Source organism: Microtus ochrogaster, unplaced genomic scaffold (genome assembly GCF_000317375.1).
Source record: "Microtus ochrogaster isolate Prairie Vole_2 unplaced genomic scaffold, MicOch1.0 UNK49, whole genome shotgun sequence".
Classification (NCBI taxonomy): Eukaryota; Metazoa; Chordata; class Mammalia; order Rodentia; family Cricetidae; genus Microtus; species Microtus ochrogaster.
This window is the reverse complement of record NW_004949147.1, coordinates 213,616-238,135: the sequence shown is the minus strand read 5'-3', so window position 1 is coordinate 238,135 and position 24,520 is coordinate 213,616. Positions and strand designations below refer to the sequence as shown.

Here is a 24,520-nt window from a genome sequence, read left to right as displayed (position 1 = left end):
AACTCACAGAGATCCACCTGCCTCTGCCTCCCAAGTGCTGGGATTAAAGGCGTGCGCCACCACCGCCCGGCTCAATAATGCAAATCTTTAAAAATGCTGGCAGGTTGAACTTTAGGGGTAGGAATTGTACCCAGGGAACCAGTCTGTGTTTAATCCCTTTGAGAAGAGTACCTCAGCTCTTAGGGTATATGCCTGAATGTTATAGGCAAATGCCAAACAGAGAGGTGCCTGTGGGTATCCAGGCATAGAGGGAGCTGGAGCTGCTAGGTTCTCCTTCCATGCCGATCTTGCCCTTTTGGAGAACATCTTCTAGGGTTTTCTGTCTCATAAAAAGAGCCAGTTATCTCTGTCTTTTGCATTTACTCAGGTTGTACTGGAGAACACTTCAGAAATCAGCTGTCCCTAGCCCTATATAAACAGTTTTGAGGAGGGGATGATTCTGATCCAAGGCCATACGCTGGATCAGGAGTGCAACCTTGGGCAGGACCTAAGAATCCTGCTTCACAGGGCAGGTTCTGCATGTAATTCATTCAGCAGATACTGAAGATTAAAGTGAGGGGAGTGGTGGTTGGTGATTCATCTGCTCATATTTTGGGAAATTGTTGGTAGGGGAGAGGCGAAGGAAACTGATGTATAAATCGAGTGAGAAATCATTGGATAGGATCACTCTAGAAACGCTCCAGCACATCCCCAGAGTCTCTAAAGGCAGCTGCCCTCCACCCATCTCTGCCCAGAGTCAGCCCTCAGTGGCGGTGGCTGATGGAGTGAGGTGTGCTGGGCCAGCCGCCAGAGCACAGGCTTCAGTGTGCGCAGCAGCCCAGCATCACAAGCACCTGCCAGAGGAGGAGCCCAGCCAGCTGCTTCCGCGGAGTGGTCTGCTGCCTTGTGTTTGGCTCGTAGAAATCAATCTGCAGGTTGTTGCTTAGCCTGGTCCACAAATATGGGACAGGATTCCAGAACAAGTCTCTTGGCTGCAGAAACACCCTTCTTGCCTATGGTTCCACTCACCAGCGTCTTTGGACCTCATCCTCTTTCCAGCCCCTTCAGCAGCCTGCCAGGCCCACTGTAGTAACTCCCCACTCTCCACCACTAGCCACGGTTCCCTCCTCACATTGCCAGCTCCACTGCCGTCTTTCTCATAGCAAAGCACCAGGTTCTCACCACCCTTGACATTCTGGCCCAGATCTGATCATGCAGCCTGTTTGGCCCTTCCTAACCCCCTCATGAGTCTTCAGCTTCTCTCTTAACCTATACCTTCTTTCCAGACCCTCTGTTCTCCTTCAGACCTCTTCACTTGGCAGGGTTAATCCTTCTGAAGTAATTTCTTTCTGTCTGAGAAAATGCTTGTCCTTCAGGAATCAGCCAGAATGGCATCTTTATGTGACATAATCTCTGGCACAGTCACTGGCAGCCATGGCACAGGTATAGCGCATACAGCATTGTATGGAGAGGAGGCCTGACTTGATCATCACACACTTTTCTCCCAGAAGCTGGGAGATCGTCTAGGGCATAGCACAAGCTGCATGTTATATGACTGTGAACGGAAAGGAAGCCCTTTAGTCTGTTTTAGATTCTAAACCTGGGCTTTCTAGCTTCCAGAAAGCCACCAGATGCCACATGGAACCAAGGGCCCCATGCCCAGCTGCCATACCCCCAATGGAGAGAAAGTTCCATGTTCTTGTGGGGGTCACTGGAAGCGTTGCTGCCCTGAAGCTGCCTCTCCTGGTGTCAAAGCTTTTGGACATTCCTGGGGTGAGTATCTTCTCAAGGCAGGTGTAGTAGCTTCTGGCGCTAGGGAGTCAGTGCTCCTGAGCCAACGCACTGCTGCAGGGATGTTCTTTTCCTAGCCCTGGGGTGTGCTGGGGGTGGGACACACAGGAGCTGGGCATGTACAAGGTAAGCAGAAGGTAGATTAAATGAGATAGCGGGGGAGGGGGGGGCAGAGCATGAGAAGAGAGCGAAAGGGAGTGAGTGGAGAGTTCGGATCCCATATACTGACCCTGAGGAGTCGTGAAGTCCTGTGGAAGGAGAGTGCTCTGGAGAAGGGCAGAGAGTTTCCGCACGCCCTGCTCCCTGCTCCCATTTTCTTTTTTAAATTGTTTTTTTTTTTATTGAGCTATATATTTTTCTCCTCTCCCCTCCCTTCCTCTCCCTTCTCCTCTTACCCTCTCCTATGATCCCCATGCTCCCAATTTACTCAAGAGATACTGTCTTTGTCTACTTCCCATGTAGATTAGATCATTAGATCTCTTAGGGTCCTCATTATTGTCTAGGTTCTCTGGGGTTATGGACTATAGGCTGGTTTTTCTTTGCTTTATGTCTAAAAACCATTTATGAGTGATTACATATATTTGTCTTTCTAGGTCAGGGTCACCTCACTCAATATGATGTTTTTAGACCCATCCATTTGCCCTCAAATTTCAGGATGTCATTATTTTTTTTCCGCTGTGTAGTGATCCATTGTGTAATGGATCACATTTTTCTTATCCATTCTTCCGTTGAGGGGCTTTTAGGTTGTTTCCAGGTTCTGGCTATGACAAAGTTTGCTGCTGTGAACATAGTTGAGCACATGTCCTTGTGGTATGATTGAGCATCCTTTGGATGTATACCCAAAAGTGGTATTGCTGGGTCTTGAGGAAGGTTGTTTCCTAATTTTCTGAGAAATGGCTGCACTGATTTCCAAAGTGGCTGTACCAGTTTGCACTCCCACCAGCAATGCAGAAGTGTTCCCTTTTCCCCACAAACTCTCCAGCATAAGTTGTCATCAGAATTTTTGATCTTGGCCATTCTTACAAGTGTAAGGTGGAATCTCAGAGTTGTTTTGATTTGCATTTCTCTGATAACTAAGGATGTTGAACATTTCCTTAAGTGTCTTTCAGCCATTTTAGATTCCTCTGTTGAGAGTTCTCTGTTTAGGTCTATACCCCTTTTTTAAAAATTGGATTATTTGTTCTTTTGATGATCAGTTTCTTTAGTTCTTTGTATATTTTAGAGATCAGCCCTTTGTCTGATGTGGGGTTGATGATCTTTTTCCATTCTGTAGGCTGCCATTTTGTCTTATTGACTGTCCTTTGCTTTACAGAAGGTCCTATTTATTGTTTCTCTCAGTGTCTGTGCTTCTGGGGTTATATTTAGGAAGTGGTCTCCTGTGCCAATGTGTTCAAATGTACTTCCCACTTTCTCTTCTATGTTGCTCCCATTTTCATTCCTCCCTGAACTCCTGGGCTTTGCTCTCCATTATGTCAGATGCGCTGCTTGTCCATCAAATGCAGAAAGTCTCAGGGGACGTTCATTGCCCGAACTTCTTATTTTGAACCTTGTTCCCTCTGGTGCTCAGAGATAGTGTGATAGAGCGGGAGATTTTTCTCCCTCAGTTCTTGGCCAGTTTTGATTAGTTTTATATATTAATATTCAGGAGCAGAGATTCAAAGACTGAAGTACTGTCAGCTGCAGCAGGTGGGCGGCTCTCTCCACTAGAATCCCCTGTGGGTCCATGCAGCCTTCTGCTGTTCCTGTGTTCCACCTAATGCCCATTGCTTTGGGTTGGCCCTTGCCTGTAACTGCCCTTCTTGTCACCAAGTCTGCAAACCCTTGCTCACACACCTTCTGTCGGTCCCAACCTGGTGGCTTTATTCTTCTTTAAACTCATTTGACATAGGGCTACAGACTACTCTGGCACTGCTTGTGTTCATCCAACACTAGTTTTGTGGGGCACACATTGTTAAGACATGGAGAGATTCATTTTCCTTGTGTCTGCATAGGCCCTGAAGTGGGGCCACTTAGTGGCTGTGTCTTGCATGTCCAGCAGAGGGAGCTCCTCTCACACAAATGACAGTTGTGGGGCCTTGTGGGTGGGGAGGACTGGAAAGGCTTGTTTCTTTACTTTCTACTAACTTCTACCCAGAATGTCACCTCCTCTCTCCCCCAGGCTGAAATAAGTGAAGAAGATGCCAACCATGCCACAGTCAGGAATAGGGAGAATCTCATGGCCGCCCTCTGCCTCATGAGCCCAGAGCTTTTGGTAGGAGCTGATTAGCAAGAGCCTGGAGAGCAGGAGGCCTGGGAAGGGGTTCTGACGCAGTCACCACCCCCTGGGGAGAGAGGGACTCAGAATAGTTCCTTTTCCCATAGCCCTAGAGCAAGTGAGTTTCCGGGTAGGAGGATGGGGGTAGGGAGTCCTATCCCAGGAAACAGATGGGCAGCCTCAGAGCACAAGGGAATGGCAACTCCACCACTTCCTCCCAGCCCACACAATGTGGGGGTGTGAGGAAAGGGCTGCCTGCTGGGTGGTGGCTCCACCCACCCCAGGCTTTTTTAGCCTGGGCTCTTGGGAGGGAGGACAGGCTATGTCTGGAGCAGGCCTTGGCCGCTCTTTCTCTGGCCAACTGAGGCAGCCAGAGGGCACCAACTGTGGAGGCCTCCCCGTCACTGACTTGACTCAGAGCCTGCCTTTCTTGTTCCAAGTAGGGATGAGTCCTCCTGCCTATCCCCCAGGTGTGGAGGGGGAAGGCAGATGACACAGTGACAGCAACTTGGCTCAGGGCTTGGCACGTGGAAGCACTTAACAGTGTGTGCTTCCTGTCTGGCACCCCTCCTCTGCGCTATGTCACAGCCTTTGGGCCATCAAATGGCTTGAGGTATTGAGGTTGTTGAGACACCAACATGGGAAAAGCCCTTGAAACTACAGCCCCTTTTTGTATGTGAGGGTCCCTATGTCCTCATCCTGAAGGTTGGCAGCTGGCTAAAGTTAGCTTTGCCCATGGGGCTTTGTGAGGTATTGGTAACCAGGGGTAGACCCTAGTTTGTGTGGTGGCTACTTTCCTCCCTTCTCAGCACTCCTTTGTCCAGTTTCTTCCCTGGGGTACTGAGCTTCCCAGTGCCCCTTTACAGCGAAGTCCAGGTCCCTTGGAGCAGCCCCCTCAGCTCTTTGCTGGGTTGATCACTCATGTGAAGAATGCTGTCTCCGGTTCTCTTGAGGACAACCAGCTTGTGAATAGACAGTAAGCATCTGAATATACGGGTTGCAGGTGGCTGGGACATTCTGCATACATCCCTGGCATGCAGGCATACACAGATGTCCTGGGAGAGCCGCTGGCCTGGAGGCTGTGCCGTCACCCCACAGCAGGTCAGAGAGATGTGAGGGCTTTGGCAAGTGGAGTAAGCAGCCATAAGTGGTGGACTTGCATAAGCAATTGAGAGGAGTCACCAGCAAAGCCCAGGCGCCTTTTTGTGAAGCCAGGATAAGACAGCAGGGAGTGGGAGGAGAGGCTGAGCCAGACCTGGTAGCACACACCTTTAGTCTGAGTACTTGGGAGGTGGGGGCAGGAGGAACAGGAATTGTCTTCAGCTGCAGGAGACCCTGCCTCAAAAAAAAATAATAATAAAATAAGGTTTAGAAATGGTAGCGCAGGTGGATGCCTAGCATGCAGAGAGTTTTGGGATTGCGATCTCCAGCACCACGTAAACCAAGAGTGGTGGTGCAAGCCTGTAACCCTAGCACAGAGGCAGGAAGACCAGAAGTTCATGATCTTCCTCAGCTACATGTCCAGTTTGAGGCCAGTCTGGCCTATGTAAGACCCTGTCTCAAAAGGAAAAAAAAAATACGAGGGAAGAGGCATAGAGGTTTCCTCACCCCGGGACTCTGCTGCTTGCTGTCTTTGTCTTCTTTCTTAGCCTTCATCATTTTATCCATGCAGTGGAGAGAAGGCAGGCTTGCAGGAGGTCTGTTCTGGGGTCTTTTTAACTCTTGCATTGGAAGATTCTAGACGCAAAAGCAGAAGGGATTAGGACCCAAAGGCCATCTAGGAGGATGTTTTGTAACTCCATAACTATTATATATGGGGACAGCATTTTCATCCAGGTTGTCAACTCAGTGTTTACACCTTGTGGGCAAGTGTGGCCTGAACCGGGAAGAGAAGACAGCATCAGAGTTACTTTTCAGGGCAGGTGGCAGCAGGACTGAGGACAGAGGGAGGGAGTTGGTAGCCTTTGGGTTTACAGAAAGGTAAGTTTCTAGCATTTCCATCAGGACACCCAGGGCTGAAGATGAGGATGGGCGGCCGTATGAAGTTGATTCTGCTTTTCCAATTAGTTTGTCGAAATACAGAAAAATTTAAATGTTCCTAGCCTTTATTTCACTCCTAGAATTAAATCCTGTGGTTGCAAAAGTTCACTGATATACAAGGATGCTCGTTATAGCATTGTTGATGAATTGGAAACAGACCCTGAGTCTAGCAGTACAGAGTCTAGTGTACTCATGGTGCAGCCTCTCAGAGGGTTACTCAAGTGGATGTGAGCAATGAAGTGATCCCTTCTTACTAGTGTGGGGCATCCCAAAGATGGGAGGAGCAGAACAGGATTGGGCTATGGCCCGCCTGTAACCTTAAGTGGTTCTATATACAGCCTGTTCCAGGAACAGAAATCATGCCTTTGTCTCAAAAAGTTAATAAGCAGTTGTCTTGCAACCCTACCTTTGTTCCAAAAGGATTGTTATGACTACCTTATTATGACTACCTGTTATTAGAGCCACCTGCAACCATACCTTTGTTTCAGGTCGTTACGACTAACATGTTATGATGTTCTGCTCCCGTAACCCCACCTGTTTTGCCCACCAAATCCCCCATTGGAAACTCCCTACCCCTGAGCTACAAAAGCCTTGCCTTCCTCACATCTAATTCTAACATCTTAAACCCTGCCTTAGAGGGAGGCTGCCCATGTACATGAAAAAAAAAAAAGCTTGCTTTAATAGTTGTTGCTTTAATTTTGTCATGATGATTTGGTTTGGTGGTCATTCTCCTCATGTCTTTGGGACTAGCAATGGCTCAGTGGTTAAGAGTGTATACTGCTCTTCTAGAGCACCTGAGTTTGTTTCCTTGTTGGGAAACTAACTCCAGCTCCTGGGGATCAGATCAGACCTCTGTGAATCCCCAGAGATTCACACACACACACACACACACACACACACACACACACACACCAATTAAAACTTAAAAAATGGTTTATTTATTTTATGTATATGAATGTTCCATCTGCATGTATGGCCTGCTGGTCAGAAGAGGGCATCAGATCCCATTGTAGATGGCTGTGAGCCACCATGTTGTTGCTGGGAATTGAACCTAGGGCCTCTGGAAGAGCAGCCACTGAGCCATCTCTCCAGCTCCAACAATTAAAACTTTAAAAATAAATATTTAGCTGGGTGGTGGTGGCACATGCCTTTAATCCTAGCGCTCAGGTGATGGAGGTGGGTCTTGTATCTTATCTGTTGCTTTCATTGGTTAACTAATAAAGAAAACTGCTTGACCTGATAGGACAGAAAATTAGGTAGGTGGAGTAGACAGAACAGAATGCTGGGAGAAAGAAGCCAAGTCAGGCAGTCGCCATGATTCTCCCACTCCAGACAGACGCAGGCTAAGATCTTTCCTGGTAAGCCAGGCTAAGATCTTTCCTGGTAAGCCAGCTCGTGGTGCTACACAGAATATTAGAAATGGGTTAGATCAATATGTAAGAGCTAGCCAATAAGAGGTTAAAACTAATGAGCCAAGCAGTGTTTAAAAGAATACAGTTTCCGTGTAATTATTTCGGGTATAAAGCTAGCTATGCGGGTGGCCGGAAGCCAGGAACGTAGCCCGCAGCTCCTATAACACTCAGGAGACAGAGGCAGGTGGTGAGTCTCCAAGTTCGAGGCCAGCCAGGCATACAGAAAGAGTTCCAAAGAGTTCCAGGACAGTCAGGGCTACACAGAAAAACCCTGCTTAAAAAAAAAAGAAAAAGAAAACAAAAATTTAAAAAGTGACAGGCCAGGTGAGATGGCCCAACAACACAAGATGATACCCTTGAGTTCAGTCCTCCTATAAAGATGGAAGGAAAGAATCAACCCCGAAAAGTCCTCTGACCACACATATATACCAAGGCATACCCACACCCCTAATAAATAAAACAAGTTTTAAATGACGGGAATTTGAATTGAGATCTATGACATTTCATGTATTATTTTCATAATTGGGTACACCGACCTGTGCAAGCCTATGGCTGCCTCTGAGCTTGTCAGTTGGGACAATGTTCAGAGTTCCCAGCCCATTCTAGAAAACATTTGTTGACTCTGAATAAATGTCATATGGTGCCTCTGTTTTATCTCTAAGACTGCCTGCAGGTTTCTCTTTGGAGGTACTCATGGAGGGAGATGGGCTTCATTTTGTATCATTCAGTTAGACTTTTTTTACTAACCTGTGTATATACTTGTATTCTTTAAGACAGTGAAGGTTGAGGTAGGTGGGGTATATTATGGAATATTCTTTTTGTTCTTCCTTTTAAATTTTTGAGAAATCTTAATTTATTTGTGTGTGTGTGTGTGTGTGTGTGTGTGTGTGTGCATATATGTGCTAGTGTGCATGTGCCACAGTGTCTATGTGCAAGCCTGTTGACAACTCGCAGGAGTTGATTCTTTACTTTTATAATGACGGTCCTAGGAATTAAACTCAAGTCATCAGCCTTGGCCCATTGGCCCTATGCTTTATAAATTTGGTTTTTTTTTTTTTGGATTTTTTTGGCTTTGGAGCCTGTCCTGGCACTAGCTCTGTAGACCAGGCTGGTCTCGAACTCACAGAGATACGCCTGCCTCTGCCTCCCGAGTGCTGGGATTAAAGGCATGCGCCACCATCGCCCGGCCTATGCTTTATAAATTTAGATTTATTTATAAATCTATGTATTTATTGAGGCAGATTCTTGCTGTGTAGCTCAGAATGGCATTGATGGCTTGAATTGCAGGATTGTGCCGTGAAGCTCTGCTTTTTTTTAGTGTTCGTCAAGGAGAGGTGAGTAGGAGAAACCAGGCTTGGCTTGGGTTCTTCCTTCTTTCTAGTTAATTTCCAGGTGGCAGCCACCTGTGGTCTTGGTATGGAAACTCTGAGACCTATATTTGTGCCTCAGCTAGCTTGGCTGGCCCCTACTTCCTCTACTTGCAGGCTTCTCACCGACAGTTCTAGGGAGTGAACTCCATGGGCATGGGTGGCAGCCACCTCTGGGCTTAGGCAGAGTGTCCTGTATTCTGAGACCCTTCTTTGATAGGGAAAACCCATACAGATGTGGTTTGATCTTTAGCAGTTTTCCTGTCTTGGAGAAGGGCACAGCAGGATTGGTGTTGCGGGGCCAGCAGATACGACTGTGAAATAGGCAAGCAAGAGACTGTTTGCCTCAGAGCTTCCTGGGTAAAAGAAAAGGGCCATCAAAGGACTGGGTTGTCCCAGTGGGCTGGAAGACCCCCTCAGAAGCCATGTCAGAGAGGATCTTACCCTGCCCGAGATCTCTTAGTGAGTAAGGTGCCAGAAAAGACTAGTTTCCTGATTCCTGTCATGAGTGAACTTGGGGAGCTCAGATCTCAACCATGGGTTTTCTCTACTTGAACTCAGGAAGTTGTGAACTAGCCTCTGCCTGTCAGAATTGCATACGCTGCACCTCCTTGCTCAGCTAAGCTGCAATGAGGGCTTTGGCCACCGTGGCCTTTGTATGGTAAGCTCAGTAAATACTTGGTGAGGCCTCTCTCCTTGTGAGAGATGAGCATGCTTTGTTCATGAGGGCCACCTCTTCTCCTCCATAACCCTGTCTCCTGTGTGCCAACTACTGTTCTGGACATCAAGAGTCCTTTTTCCTCAAGTATATCTGCCACTCTTATCCCTGGGGTAGTGCCAGCTTGTCTGACCACCAGACCATAGGCATAGATTTAGAACATGCCGGGTCAATACCGATTGACCCAGTGTCAGGGTCCTTTACTGCATGTGCCAACCAAGAGGCCCAACGCTAAAACTCTGATGTGTTGTCGTCATCCCAGGGAAGTACATGACAGATGTTGTTGGAGTGGACTGTTCCCATATTCTCGGGCATTAAAGTATCTGTTGGTGGGGCTGTTCAGCCAGTGTAGGAAGTCTTGCTGGAGGAACTGTGTCACTAGAGTTTGGCTTTAAGAATTCAAAGATTCACATCCTTCTCTGTTTGCTCCCCCTGCTGCCTGCTTGTGACTTAAGATGTGAGCTCTCAGTTTGCTATTCCAGTTGCCTGCCAGCCTGCTGCTACTCTTCCCCACAGTAATGGTGATGCCCTCTTATTCTTCTGAAAACATAGGCCCAAATAAACCCTTCCTCCTCTAAGTTGCCTTGGTCATAGCGGTTTTACCACAGCAGCCGAAAAGTAGCTCCTTCAGCAGGCATTTTCTCATTAAAGTCCTTGGTTCCTGTGGGGACATCATCACATATAGCTAGAAATACCCACTCATCTCTGCCTGCGCAGAGATCTCAAGTACTCAGTGGCCACCAATAACTGGTGGTGACCACACTAGACAGGACTGGTAAGGCATTTCCACTATTGCTGTGAGTTCTTATTGTGTAATGTAGGTTTGTGGCTCTCCGTTAGAGCAGTTGTGTCTCTAGGGAACATTGAACAATGTCCAGAGACAGATTTTGGTTGTCGTAACTAGGGATGGTCATGTTACTGGCTTCTAGTAGAGCACAGGGATAGAGACTCTGACTGTGGGATTTCTCTCACACTGTGACTGGGAAGTATTTCTGCACAGATTTCTTTGATTGCTGTCATAACCTGGACTAGACCAGGGGCCTGAAGCAGAGGTTAGGTATCACTGCAAACTCGGTTTCTATTACCCATGCCCCGCAATTCTCTAGGATCCCCAGATTCCAGAATCAGCAGAGAAAAGGAAACCAGACTTGTGAACTGGTTTTAGGAAGGAATCTCTATAAATGCTAGACAAAATGCAGCCAGCTTATGCAATCACGTCTGGCCAGACTTCAGTCACATCACACAAAGAAGTACAGGTTAAAAATATTCAATACAGCCGGGCGGTGGTGGCGCACGCCTGTAATCCCACCACTCGGGAGGCAGAGGCAGGCGGATCTCTGTGAGTTCGAGACCAGCCTGGTCTACAAGAGCTAGTTCCAGGACAGGCTCCAAAACCACAGAGAAACCCTGTCTCGAAAAACCAAAAAAAAAAAAAATACTCAATACAAAACCTAATCTTAAGAGTGATCTCTAGGGGACCAAGCATAGAGCTGCCTCTCAGGAGTTATGCAGTGTGGAGGAAAAGACCTTAATGCCCAGCTTTGTTCCTCTAGGACCCACAGGCTCTTCAGAGAAAGCACTGGGGGCCTCTTTCCTTAGGGCATTTTCTCCACTGCCAGAACTCCTTGGCGTTTGTTGCCTGATGTGCATGAATGAATGAATGAATGAATTATCTCTTCCTCCCTCTCCCTCCCTCTGGTGTGTGTGTGTGTGTGTGTGTGTGTGTGTGTGTGTGTGTGTGTGTGCGCGTTTGTACACATGCTAGAGTGCTGATCCAGAACCTACCCAGCCCTTTGCTCTCATGACCGTTTGGCTAAGTGAATGAAGATGAACTAACAAAACCACAGGATTGATGAGCCAGATCAAGTACCATCCCTTTAGAACCAGCCTGGGCTTGCCCAGTAGCACTAGACTTGGGGAAGGGCATAAGGAAGGACCTTCCCGTCATATGTTCTTCACATCACTCCTTAGGTGAATGCACTGCCCCAGGAGGCTCCCTAGCAGTGGGGCTGTATACCTTGGAAGTGTAGTTAGAATGCAAAATCTTGAGGAAAGATCTCAAGCAAAGTTTTTGCTTAGGGTAGGAGGCCTAAAGGATGTCTGAGTGGAGATATCCTCAGGAGGTGGTGGGCATGTGCAGAGGCACCATAATGACTCTGAGATACTTTATGGCATGCAGAGAGGAAAGGAAGTGAAGAGCCAGAGAACCCTCTGAACAAGGACAGTACCAATTTGGGAATGTGTCTGAGCTAGCCCTAAGTAGTTTTCCTTAGAGCTGGCAAGAGGCATGGGTATTACAGTGGAGTCCTTAGAGCTTCAAGAAGCAGCTTTCCTAGAGTAGAGAAAGAAAACTCAGTGTTGAGGATAGGTGGGAAGCTCTTAGAGCTGAAAGCTAAAAGCCCCTTACCACATTGTGTAAGTTTGAGGCTAGTCTGGGCTGCACGAAATCTTGTCTTAAAACATGACAGGTGGTGCGTGCCTGAACTCCAGGCCAGCCAGGACCACACAGTGAGACACTGTCTCACAGAAAATAAAGAAAGAAAAAGTGGAGTTCTTCAGTGCTCACTGGGAAAAGGCATGACAGTATCGATTTTATTCATGTCTTAGTGTGTGCATGTACCTGCAGAGGCCAGAAGACACTGGATCCTGTGAAACTGAATTTGCAGATAGTTGTGATATTGTGAGCTGCCAAGAGTACGCTGGGAGCCAAACCCAGGTGCTCTGCCAGAGCAGCAAACCCTCCCTTCAGCCCTTTAGTTGTATCTTAGATTCGAGATTTGAGACAGTATTTTTGTGTTTAGGTGTTTGTGGTTTTTTGTTTTGTTTTGACCTAAGATTAGAATCTAGGACCTCACACGTGCCAGGTAAGCTCTCTATCACTGGCTGTATTTCCTAGCCCTACATGAGCTCTGTAATGGATATCTTCCTCAGCCACCTGGAGACGGTGTCAGGCTGTTTATAACCAGTGAGAGAAGCCATTCTTGTTGGGGATATACCTGCTCAAAGGCCTTTGTCGATCCTAAGAACCACAGAAGATGTGTGTGATGGCACAACTATAATCCCAACATGCAGGAGGATTAGAAATTCGAGTTCATCTTTGGCTACATAGGGAGTTCAAGGCCAGCCTGGGTCAACCTTGTGTCACACACAAAAAAGAAGGGTACATTCTTGACTCTCTTCCCTCCTTCCCTTCCCCAAGTGTGTGGGCCTTGTGGAAGGTCTCTTGTCCTTATCAGTGTCTTTGGGGGCTACTGATGGTGGTACAGGCTGAGAGTAGCCATGAGGAGCAGCAGGATTAAGATTTTTGGAGCTGTCATAGTCCAAGCAAGCAAGCAATGAGCCAACTGTGGTAGGTGCGGGGATTTACAGAAAATCCTGAGGGATTACAAGCCTGGATGTGGCCTTAGTAGTAGCATGGATGAGGACTTCGTGAGTTTCTGCTGATTGCAAACCCTGTATCCATTCGTGGGAATCGTGGCTGTAAAGTGAGCCACCTGGGGCTTGGTTTGTTTTTGTTCATTTGCTTTTGAGACAGGGTCTTTCTGTATCTCAGGAACTCATGATCCTCCTGCCTCAGCTTTCTGAGAACACTCATTTTCTTTTTTCCTCCTGCGTCTGCTCCTGTTTCCCTCCTTCCTTCTTCCCTCCCTCCCCCCTTTTTGAGACAGTGTCTCACTGTGCCACAAGCTAGCCTCAAACTCTTGTTCCTCCTCAGCTTTCCAAGTGCTGAGGTTCTGGGCATTGCTGCCACACCTAACTTAACTAAACAGGCTTTTTATCTGTTTGTTTTTTTTTCTGTTATTTTCTTGTGGAAATTATTGGTCAGACTTAGTCCCCCTGGATTGGCCTTCTGATTGTTTTCATAGTTTTATATTTTTGTTCAAGTATATACCACCATTTCTAGCTTTGCATTGAATTAAAAAAATTGTAAAATTTACTTCTTGACTCCTGAGACAGTCTCACTATGTACACTGGACAGGAACTTGGTCTCTCAGAGATCATATTGCCCAAATGCTGAGTTGAAGATGTGAGCTGCCATGCTCGGCTGCACTGAAGTTGTATTTCACTATCATTTAAATTTGCTAGAGTTCTTTCTATTCCCTGAATAGTCCTTTTAAAAAAATAGCACTGATAGCTCATCAGTTAAGACAGTGTCTGCTCTTGCAGAGGACCTGGTTTCAATTCTCAGCACCCACATGGTGGCTCACAGCTGTCTGTATTTCCAGTCTAGCGTGTCTGACGCTCTTTTCTAGCGTTTGAAGGCACTGCATGCACATGCCATGGATATACACACAGACAAAACATAGACATAAGCAGAAAGAAAATAGCACTATGTTCTTGTTTCTCGGGTGCCCCCCTCAGCTCTAGCTTTCTCCCTCGTTGTCTGTGAGTTTCTGTTTTCTGTTCAGTTGTTTAATCTTGTTCTCTGACCTGGAGGGTTTTCGTCAAATGACTGCACCTATTTGGCTGTGAAAATCTGGGTGGAAACTTCTCTCCATTGCCAGCACTCAGCTGGGAGCGAATGATTCTATCGAGGGTCCTCAGAATTTAATACCTCAAAATTTCCTTCCCCGCAACCCCCTAGTAGTCCCAGGGTCACTTGGGTTTTCCAGAAAAGCCCTCCCAGGTCTCCTGCCTGTAGACACAGTGTGAGGGCTCAGTTAGAGCCTTCCAGTGTCTGAGCATTCTGTGGGTGCACTCTGTTTGACAGCTCACCTGGCTGTTAATGTCTGGTTGCTGGGTTGGGATGGAAGCTGGGAGTCTTTAACTGCCCTGTACAGGGTGGAACAGCCCTGAATTCAGCTCTGCCTCTTGCCTGTCCTCCAAGGTACCCTGCTCCTCTGTTCCCCAAGCTGTCCCCCTCCTCTCCTCTGGTGGGCTTGTTTTCAGTGGTGTTGTGGGCTCTTGGTATTTGGTCTTCTAATCTCATCTGCTAATGTTTCCTTCCACTTTAATTTTCCGTAAGTGTGTTGACAAGTCTTAATGGCTGTCATTTCCCTCCTCTGTTTTTGAGAGTTTAATTTAATTTACTTGGCTGAAAGCTTATTTTATTATTATTTTATTTGCAGTATTGGCTATCAAACAAAGGGCTCCCACATGCTAGGCAAACCCTGCCACTAAGCTACACTGCTAGCCCTTTTCTATCCTTTGAGACTAGGTTCCCAAAGGGGCTTCTTAGCCTTCTGCCTTGGGCATCCGAAGAGCTGGGCTTATGGGCATGTACCACTGCACCCAGTCTGAATACGAATGTGATTTATTTTTACATTTTTGTTTATTTGTCGTGTGTGTGCATGCACTGCAGGTATGTGGCAGCTTGAGGGAGTCAGTTCTCTTTTCCTACATCAGATTCCAGGGACTGAACTCTAGGTGTAGTGGCAAGTGCCTTTACCTGCGGAGCCATCCTGCCAGCCCAGAAAATGTGTATTTTGATCAGAAGTGTAGGCTATTATATATTTATGTTTATCACATTTAGAATTAATTCTGGCATCTGTATTTTTCCAGTGTTAGAAATTGAACCAGAGCCTCTACTACTGAGCTTATGCCCTAATCCTCTCCCCCTCCTTTTTATTTACTAGATACAGCCTTGTGTATCCTGGGACGGCCTTGAACTCTATGTCATTATTGCCCAAAGTGCCTTGAATTTCTGATCTTCTGTCTCCACCTCCTGAGTGGAGGATTATAGATGTGTGCTACCATGCGTGGCTTTATGCCATGTGGGGATCAAACTTAGGACTTGGTGCCAGTTAGACAAGTGCTCTACCAACTGAGCTACATCCCAGCCCTTCATAGAGTCTCACTACTACGTAGCCCAGGCTGACCTTGAACTCATATTCCTCTTGCCTTTCCCTTTTGAGTGCTGAGAATGCAGGCACGTGTCCCCACAGGCGGCCATTTCTGTTGTTTTATTTAGTACTTTCTACCTATTACGTCTTCTCTTTGCTGCTTTTCCTTTTCTGTCCTTTATTCTGTAGACTGCATTTTCTTCTCCTGGTTGGGAAGTTATGCATGATTGAGTTCGTTATCATTCTTCTCCTGTGTAACTAATTAAGCCCACACTTGACCTCATTATCTTGTGTCCTGAAGACCCTTAGCACAGGCTCTCCCTGCCTTGGTGGATCTGGACTGTATCCATGGCTGCTTTCTGTGGCGAGACAGGCAGTCCTGCTTATTTGCCATTGCCTAGAACTGGCAAGCCTGTTCCTGGGTGTCTTAGAGAGGCCTTCGATGCTCAGTGATGATTTGCTTTAAGGTATATCTGAAGATATCCCTGAGGTTTTTTGTGGGGCTAGGGATGATTGGTAGGAGAAGTGAGACAGAATGGACAGGTCAGTAATTCTTGGAACCCAAGACCTGCAGCTACTACTCAGTTTTCCCTCCGAGATGTCAGCTTTTGACTCCAGTTTTGTTCTCTAGAGTTGTACACAGTATGGTGGGTGCCCCCTGCCCTGTGTGATGGAAAGGAGTGGGGACTAGATTGTGTGCAGAGGCAGCCTTGAGCCCCATCACCAAGTTCTTATCAAGCAGGGATGTGGATCCAGCGGCGTTGGAGCTTTCAGTATTTGTTGTTTTTTTTGTTTTTGTTTTTTGTTTTTTTTTGGTTTTTCGAGACAGGGTTTCTCTTTGGTTTTGGAGCCTGTCCTGGAACTAGCTCTTGTAGACCAGGCTGGTCTCGAACTCAGAAATCCGTCTGCCTCTGCCTCCCGAGTGCTGGGATTAAAGGCGTGCGCCACCACCGCCCAGCTGCTTTCAGTATTTCTATGGCAGGCAGGAAACTGAGTTTCCTGTGTGAAATCTTCCATTTGTACATTGGGTGAAACTGCTTATAACCCTGTCCAGGCGTCATGGCTGACTCTGGTCAGACAATGTGGCCTTTGCACAAAGCCCTGGTTGTCAGTGATGCTTTCTGTCACCCTGTCCTAGCCGTCTTCCTGACTCTGGCTTCTCCTAAGGTGTGACTTTCCACTCCCTTCCTCACCCAGTGAAACGTCCTCTTTGTTTGTGTCAGTGCATTCCCAGTAATTGACAAGGTGAAGACACACCCACACTCCCCCACAGGAGGGCACAGACTTTATTTTCCCAGAACCTGTCTGTAACCTGAGGCCCTTTCCCACACCAGGCCTTGTTCCTGAAGTAGGTGAGGGGACTGTGCTCTCACTGGAGCGTGGATGCTGACATAGCACGCACACACCAGCTGTCAGTGCCTTGCCTGCAGCAAGCAAGCTGTTGGCATCGGGCTTGGTCTGTGTCTCCTTGGTTGATCTCTCCTGCCTGTGGTAGGCTTGAGTATTCTCCCATCATCTGCCTCCGGCCCCTACTGCCTGAGTGGCAGTGGCTGCGGCTTTATATACTTGAGGCAGTTGGTGACTCATATCTCAGCAGCCCCTTAAATAGGGAAGTGAAATGTGTACACCTGGCAGGGCCTGACCTTTGAGTGACAGCGGAAGTAGCTGTGTAAACATGAAGTTCATTGCTAAGGGGAAGTCTTGTTCACCACCAGGCTAAGGAGAGCATCCGCCTGCACTCGACCTCTTGTGGCCTCTATGCCTGTGACTCTAGTAACTTTTTTTCTTTCTCTTCTCCCTTCCCTCCACTTTCTTGGTGACAGCTGGAAGTCACAGTGGTAACCACTGAGAGAGCCAAACATTTCTATAGCCCCCAGGATGTTCCTGTCACCCTCTACAGTGATGCTGACGAATGGGAGGTCAGTGTTGGGCCCATTGCTTTTCTTTCAGGAGAACAGAGCTATCTTCCTTCCAGCCTATGTCCTGGCTGCTGGAGCACAGTCTGGGCTCAAGTCAGTGGTCAGGGCCATCTGGGTAGAGGCAATGAGGAAAACATCTGTCTGGTTTCTGGCCTGCGGGAGGCCTGTAGTCCCGCCTTCCTCAGGCCGAGCTCAGCTTTGGCCCAGTGCCTGGGGTTGAGTGTCCTTGTACTTATCTGGGCTGATGAAACCACAGAGGAGCTCTGTTCCCACCACCCTTGTCCATGTGGCTCTCAGCGTCAAGGCTATCCAGAGTGTTTCACTTCCCACGGCCGCTGGCCATGCCTCTGCCCTCCTGCAGAGGGGTGGGCACCAGCTGATTTGCCAGGCGCACAGTGTGGGCCTCATAGGGCTACCCTGCCAGGCATTTTAAAACATTCCCAGCCTTGAACATTTCTGGCTGGCTTGCCCTCCCGTCCTCCCCTCCCCCTTCATTTCTCATCGCCCCAGAGCCCTACTGGCTTGGACAACCCAAGCATCCGCCTCAAGCAGACAGGCCAGGAGTTCCCTGCCAGATGTCAGTACTCTTGAAAACCAAACCATAAAGGGAATAAGCTCAGAGAGACAAGGAGCGTTTGTTTCCTCAGGCCTGGTTTCTGTCAAATTGCTGGTTCCATGGCCAATGCTTGCCAGCTTGACTGTGAGAGGGGACAGTGGAAAACTTTGAGGGAGAGCTAGGTGGTTTCCTTGGGTTTCTCTACTTACTGTACCTGGCCTATTTGGCCATCATCCCCTCCCCACACACACACTGAGAGTGACTGGGTTGATGGCCCCCATTGCTTTCTTTTGGCAGATGTGGAAGCGCCGCTCTGACCCAGTTCTCCACATTGACCTGCGAAGGTGGGCTGACCTCATGCTGGTGGCTCCCCTTGATGCCAACACTCTGGGGAAGGTGGCCAGTGGCATCTGTGACAACTTACTTGTGAGTGACTCCCAGTGTCTTTCCTCCCCAGCCTTGCTCCCAGTTTGCTGAGTGGCAGATCTCACTACAGAATTAAATCTGTTATTATTGGGTGCAGGTCTGTTGAGCAGCCCCTGCCCTGGGCCTTTAGCACAGAGGCTGCAGGGCTGGGTCCGATGGATCATCTGACTTTGCCAGTGCTGTCTGGGGCTGTCCACCTCTCCCCTGCCCTCAGTGGTCAGCCCCTGCTCTCCCATCTTCCCTCACCATAGGCTGCCCTCTGCATGCACCTCCATTGGTTTCCATCTGTTCTGCCTTCCCCCCAGAGTCTAGAAACACTGTATACTCTACTAAGAGTGTCTGCTTCCTCATGCATCTCACATGCTTATTTCTCTAGAGTCATTTGAGCCCCAAATCTAAAACCCAATTCTCACGTCTATCAGAGAAAGCTTGGAAAGAAACAGGAAAAAAAGGTGAGAAGCGATTGCCAGGTTGGCTTATGCCGTGAGACTTCTTGGGAGCCGCTCCCTTTGAAAGCATCTGCCTTTCTTTACGTGACCATCCTGAGGTCTTATGGTCAACTCCTCCCTCCATTTCTTGACCTTTCACCTCCCATGTTCTGGGAGTTTATACTGAGGACACAGGGAGCACTTGGTCTGAGAAAGACTTGTGATCACCCATGTAGGCAGGAGGAGTACTCCATGTTGACTGCTATAGTCTTAAAAGACCCCATTAGTTTGTGGAGTGTGCTTGGTGTTGGGCATTAAGTAGGCATTTACTAATACTGCTTGTATGTGGTGGGAAGTAATTTTTCATAAGTATTTTTGTTTGAATTTATTTGTGTGTGTGTGCATGTGTGAGAGAGAATGCAGACTTGTCTCAAACTTTTGGCAGTCCTCTGCCTTCTGAATACTGGGATTATAGGTGTGTATTACTACACTCAGCTTGTTTTTAGAGTTGAAAATGGTGAAGAAGGGAATATTGGAGATACATCAGGAGCTTTAGAAGGTCACATATGAAATTAATGTCCTCTCATCTGGGCCTGGTGCCATAAGCCTGTGTAGTCGTGGCAGTTTGAGAGGCTGAGGCAGGAAGATCAAAAATTCAAGGCCTGTGTGGGCTTCAGAACAACTCTCTAAGTAGAAAGTGAAAAGAGGGCTGGAGACGTAGCTCAGTGGCAGAATGCTTGTGTATTGAGTGTGAAACCTCACGTTTACTCAGCCCCTGTCTGCTTATTAGGAGCTTTTCAGCTCCTCTTCCGGGAAGCTGCTGGTGACTTAAGAACATAGGATGGGAGGAACACCACGCTGATGCTGTGGCCGGGAGCAGTCTGGGTAGACAGAGAAGCAGAGCTGGGTACAGTAGGTCCTTGCTGCCCAGAAGGACTGGGACTGGGCAGCAGGTTGCTCGGCCATGTACCGCAAATCCCTGGGCTTTCATTGGCAGGTTAGCAGCAGCTGATGTGGTAGAACACATCAACCTCAGAGCTGAACCCCAGCCAGCTCTCTTAGGGCTCTTCCTACCCTCTGAAAACTCAGGTCTCCCCTCCTTTTTGTTGTTGTTGTTAGCATTATTGTTATTATATGCCAAGCTTTTTTTTTTTTTTTTCAAATATAGCCGGTAGCTGAGCTGGAGAGACGATTCAGTGGTTAAGAGAACTAGAGAACTAGATGCTCTTCCAGAGGATCCAGATTTGATTCCCAGCACCCACATGGTGATTCACAACTGTCTGTAACAATCTGAGACCTTCTTTTGGCCTTCATGGTCAGCAGGCACACGTGTAATGTACAAACATACATGCAAGTCAAAATACCCACACACATATAAAACAAATATAATCTCACATAGCCCACTGGCCTTGAAATCCTGATCATCTTTCTTTCCCTTCCTAAGTGAGGGCCTGGCTCCTACTCCCTATCTTTGAGGTTCTCTTCTTCGGGATTGACTGAACAGTGGAGCATGTCCCTAAACTAACCATTCTCCTCAAACAGCTTCACCTGAACACAGATGTTTCAGACAATGTCTGGTGTTACGGTTTGAACTGTAAGCATCCTTGGTTGTGGGGCTACCTTCTGCTCAGTGGGTATCTTAGAATCCTGAAAGGAAGCTCAGCCTGCTTCCTCTTTCCAAATCGCCTGTCTCCATTGGAAAGGTGCTGGAGAGCAGCTTCCCGTTAACGTCATTCTGCAGTCCTGCTCTCTGGGCCCTCAGCCTAGGCATGGCTGTCTGTCTGTCTGTCTGTCTGTCTGTCTCTCTTTCTCTCTCTCTCTGCTCTGGCCTCTTCTTTGCTAAACTGTCAGATCCAGAAAGAGGAGGTGATTCCCAGACTTGACAGTCTGGCTCAGTGCAAGTCTCTTGACTAGGATCCAGCCTTCTGCCTTCCTGAACAGGTTCCCAGGAGCAAGGCTGAGGCACTGAGTGCGGTGCCAGCCACGGCTGTGGGAACCAGTGTCCTCCTCTCCCTTCGTACGCTAGTTGCTTTAGAGGAGCTGTGGTTTGTCCAGGACGCGCTGAGCTCCCTGTCAGACACTGGGGAAGCAGTCCTGTCAGAGGAGGTCAGGGTTCTGGCTGTGGGTGGTGTGCTCTACTTTGAGAGTGCTTAGAACCCAGCCCAGTCCCATCCCTACCCTGACACCATCAAGGGCCTCCTCTGGGTTTACAGAAGCTGCAGGTGGCACAGAGCCAAGAGGAAGTGTGACTAGAATTGTCCACTCATAGCCAGGTTGTCGTATTGAGAGCAGTTGGTGGGAAACCAACTCTGGTGTCTGGGATGACGCAAGCAGCCAGATTCTGAGGCTATTTTTTTTTTTGTCCCAGGAGAGGGTAACGGCACTGAGGGACAGGCACTGGTCTGGTCTGTATGTTGCATTGTTCTCTGCTCCCTCCTTCTTTCCCCAAAGGACTTTATTTCTGGGGAGGGGTGTCACAACTACTGTCTCCCCAGGAGCTTTCAGGAGGAGGTGCCTGATGTAGTGGGAGCACAGGAGCTATTTCTTTGGAAGGTGGTCCCTAACCTCCTGAGCCTGTGCCTTTGTTGTAGAGCCAAAACTTAGCGCTAGGCCCTCAACTAAGAACTTTGAAAGCTTTCACACTTCTGCTAGGATCTGGGGTACCCACCTCTAATTCCACCACCTAGGAAAACAGGAGACCAAGAGTTCAAGGTCATCTGTTACTAGCCAGTTCAGAGGCCAACCTGAACTACACGAGGCTCTGCCTCAAAACATCACTGCCAATACTGCATAGCCATCAAAAGCATTCACATTCTGTTTTAGCTTTATATTTATTTATTTAGACAGGGTTTCTCTAGCCTTTCTGGCCTGGAACTTGCTGTATAGACCAGGCTGGCTTCAAACTCAGAGGGATCAGCATGCCTCCGTCTCCCTAGGGCTAGGATTAAAGGAGTGTGTCACCATGCTCAGCTTCCTTCCTTCTTTCCTCCCTCCCTCTCTCCTTCCCTCCTTCCCTTCCTCTCAAAAAGAGTTTCTCTGTGTAACCCTGGCTGTCCTGGAACCCACTCTGCAGATCAGACTGGCCTGGAACTCAGATATCCGCCTGTCTCTGCCTCCAAGTGCTGGGATTAAAGGTGTGCGCCACCACTGCCTGGCAGCTCTTTCTTAAAAAAAAAAAAAAAAGAAGACAGACAGATAGACGACAAACAGACAGACAGGGTCCTGGTATATATTCCAGGCTTCAGGCTGTCCCTGAACTTGAGATTCTCTTGCCTCAGCCTGCAGAGGGCTGGGAGTATAAACATATGCCCCTATACCCAGCATTCATTGATTTCAAGCTTGTATGACTTCAAAATTCACAACCGAAAGACGCTGAGTTAAATAGGGAGGGAGGGTTGGGGGGAGATAGAGAAGGAGGGAAGGAGAGAGGGAGGGAAGGGGGAAAGACAGGGAGGGAGGATCTTAATTAAGCCCTTTTACAACTTGTCTCCTGTGTGACCTTGGTATGGTCTAGCTTTGGGAGGTGGGGAGACTGCCCAGTCCAATGAGTTCTTGCCCCGGATCTTGTTTGTACCTAAATGTAACCTTGGGCAACTGTTTATCAGTCAGGGAGTTGCAGCTTGCTCATCTGTGAACAGGGACAGGACTTTCCTTATAGGGTTACAGAAAGGATTCTTGAGATATTGGGTGAGAAAAGGTACCACGTGTTGGATGTTTTCATTCTCAGGGTCTATTTGACCTAGAAGTAGAGCTGTTGTTGAGGAGAGCACGAACAATCTGGTCCCTGGCCTTCCGGTGAATAGTGAAGCTAGCCTCCTGCCCCTAGGATTGCTTCCCAGCCCTGCAGTTGTGAGCTTGGGTAAAGGCTTAGACTGGTGGGCAAGGAGATTGCATACTGAGTGGAGATCTGTTGGAGGTATCGGGGGCATTGTGGGTGCTGAAGTCTCTCCTGTGTCCAGGACTATGCCAGAGCCTGAAGGGAGATGATGTGGACTAAAGAGACAGCTCCTCCCCGCTTAGGGATGCAAGAACAGATCTGTGTAGGTGTGTGACACCCAGCCATCCCTAGTCAACAGCTGTTTTGCTGACTGAGGCTGGAGGACAGTAGGGGACTCAGGGTACTGAGGAAGGGTGGTAGGCAGAGCATTCCCCTCTTCTTCACAGACCTGTGTCATCCGGGCCTGGGACCTCAGCAAGCCTCTACTCTTCTGCCCCGCCATGAACACCGCCATGTGGGAGCACCCTCTCACCACACAGCAGGTGGGCCAGCTCAAGGCCTTCGGCTATGTGGAGATTCCCTGTGTGAGCAAGAAGCTGGTGTGTGGAGACCAAGGTGGGTTTCTTGCCATACTCAGCCCAGAGCTATAGAAGGGGCCCTGCTTTGGGGTCACCTTTAGGTTCTATGGTTCAGTGGTTCTCTGGCCCTTGTGACCTTGGATAGAACCATTTTTTGAGCTCAGCTCTCATCTGGCAATGGACAGAGTGCTAATTCTTGTTTCTCAGGTTCATTAGACTGGAGGAGACGGATGTGTGGAGTGTTGGTAGAGTTCCTCATTGTAGAACAGCACTGCTGTCGGAGTGACCCCAGGGCCTGTCCTGGGATAACTGGGAAGTGGTATGGTGGATCTAGCTCACAGAGCTGGGCTTGGGCTTCCCAGGCCTAGGATGTGGGTGAAGTGCACAGGGGAGATCTGAGTGGCAGCCACAGGCACAGATGAACTTTGCTTCCAGGTCTAGGAGCCATGGCCGAGGTGGAGACCATTGTGGGGAAAGTGAAAGAAGTACTCCTCCAGCGCGGGGGCATCCAGCAGAGTTGAACTGGGGTTTCTGTCCTGGTGTCCGCGCACCCAGTGAATTCAGCCTGAGCTGCTGAAGAGGGAAATCACCACAGCATGAAGAGCCTGTGTTCACGAGGAGGGGCTGGCGTGCACCTTCTCAGAGCTCCCTGGGGACCGACCTTCTCCAAGTTAAACAGAACTACAGACCCAGGTCCTACCTTCTTCCAAAGATGCCTGCTTTCCTGAGGCCCTCCCGTGTCTTCCTGGGATAGGCCCAGAAAGCTGAAGCTGGGCATTCATCTTACTACTGGAAGAATAATCGAATGATTGAGGACCTCCTGCTTGGAAATGCTTTCAGGAACACGATGGCTGACGCTGGACATGGTGGCTCATGTCTATAATCTTAATACTCAGAAGGCTGAGGCAGGATTGCCACAGCTTTGAAGTTGGCTTGGGCTACAGAGTGAGCCAGGCCCGTGAGTGTGACAGCCTATTTCAAAACAAAAGCAACAGGAAAAAACACCATTGCTCAAGATCCCTGGCACAGCAGGCTCCTGATCAGGCCTTGGAAGCTTCCATTCTTTGGTGCCCCAGTGTCACACAGAGTCAGGAAGTCTGTGAGGTGGCAAGACTCTTCACATTTCCCACAGACTGTACTGGGAGTCGGAGCAGGGACGGTTCTGGGAAATAAAGAAAAGTGACCTTAGGAGACCCTGTCCTTCTTTACATCCTGTCTATGGCCTCAGAGGTCAAGGACATGGCCAAGTGAGGCCAGAGAAGGTTCTGGGTTCGCCAATGACTAACACTCCCACATCCCTATGCAAGGTCAGAGCTCCTGAAGTGCAGCCTGGGTTCAGGTGACCAGCTGTGGACCAGCTGTGGGCCTTGACTGGTCCTCACTTTCCCATCCATGTGGTCATTCTTTCACAGTGGAACAGTTGACAGGATCAAGTGAGGTGTATGTGAAAAGTATGTTGTCTCATATACCCACAGGGGTACATTGTCTCATATACCCACAGGGGGTACATTGTCTCATATACCCACAGGGGGTACATTGTCTCATATACCC

The 24,520-nt window shown here is 48.4% G+C and overlaps 1 protein-coding gene across 8 annotated transcripts in view; it reads left to right on the top strand.

The window, feature by feature from the left end:
• Ppcdc (phosphopantothenoylcysteine decarboxylase) overlaps positions 1-24,520 on the top strand; it is a 54,126-nt gene that overhangs the window by 4,009 nt on the left and 25,597 nt on the right. For 2 of the 8 annotated variants that reach the window (XM_013354580.1, XM_005369448.3), the window contains exons 3-7: positions 1,593-1,752; positions 17,168-17,263; positions 18,117-18,245; positions 22,838-23,006; positions 23,405-24,157. In XM_013354580.1, coding sequence (XP_013210034.1) covers positions 1,618-1,752; positions 17,168-17,263; positions 18,117-18,245; positions 22,838-23,006; positions 23,405-23,490 — 615 coding nt within the window. In that variant the 5' untranslated portion in view covers positions 1,593-1,617 and the 3' untranslated portion in view covers positions 23,491-24,157. Of the gene's footprint in view, positions 1-1,592; positions 1,753-17,167; positions 17,264-18,116; positions 18,246-22,837; positions 23,007-23,404; positions 24,158-24,520 lie in introns of those variants that run through there. The other 6 variants (XM_026777237.1, XM_026777238.1, XM_026777240.1 and 3 more) reach the window with 5 other exon arrangements.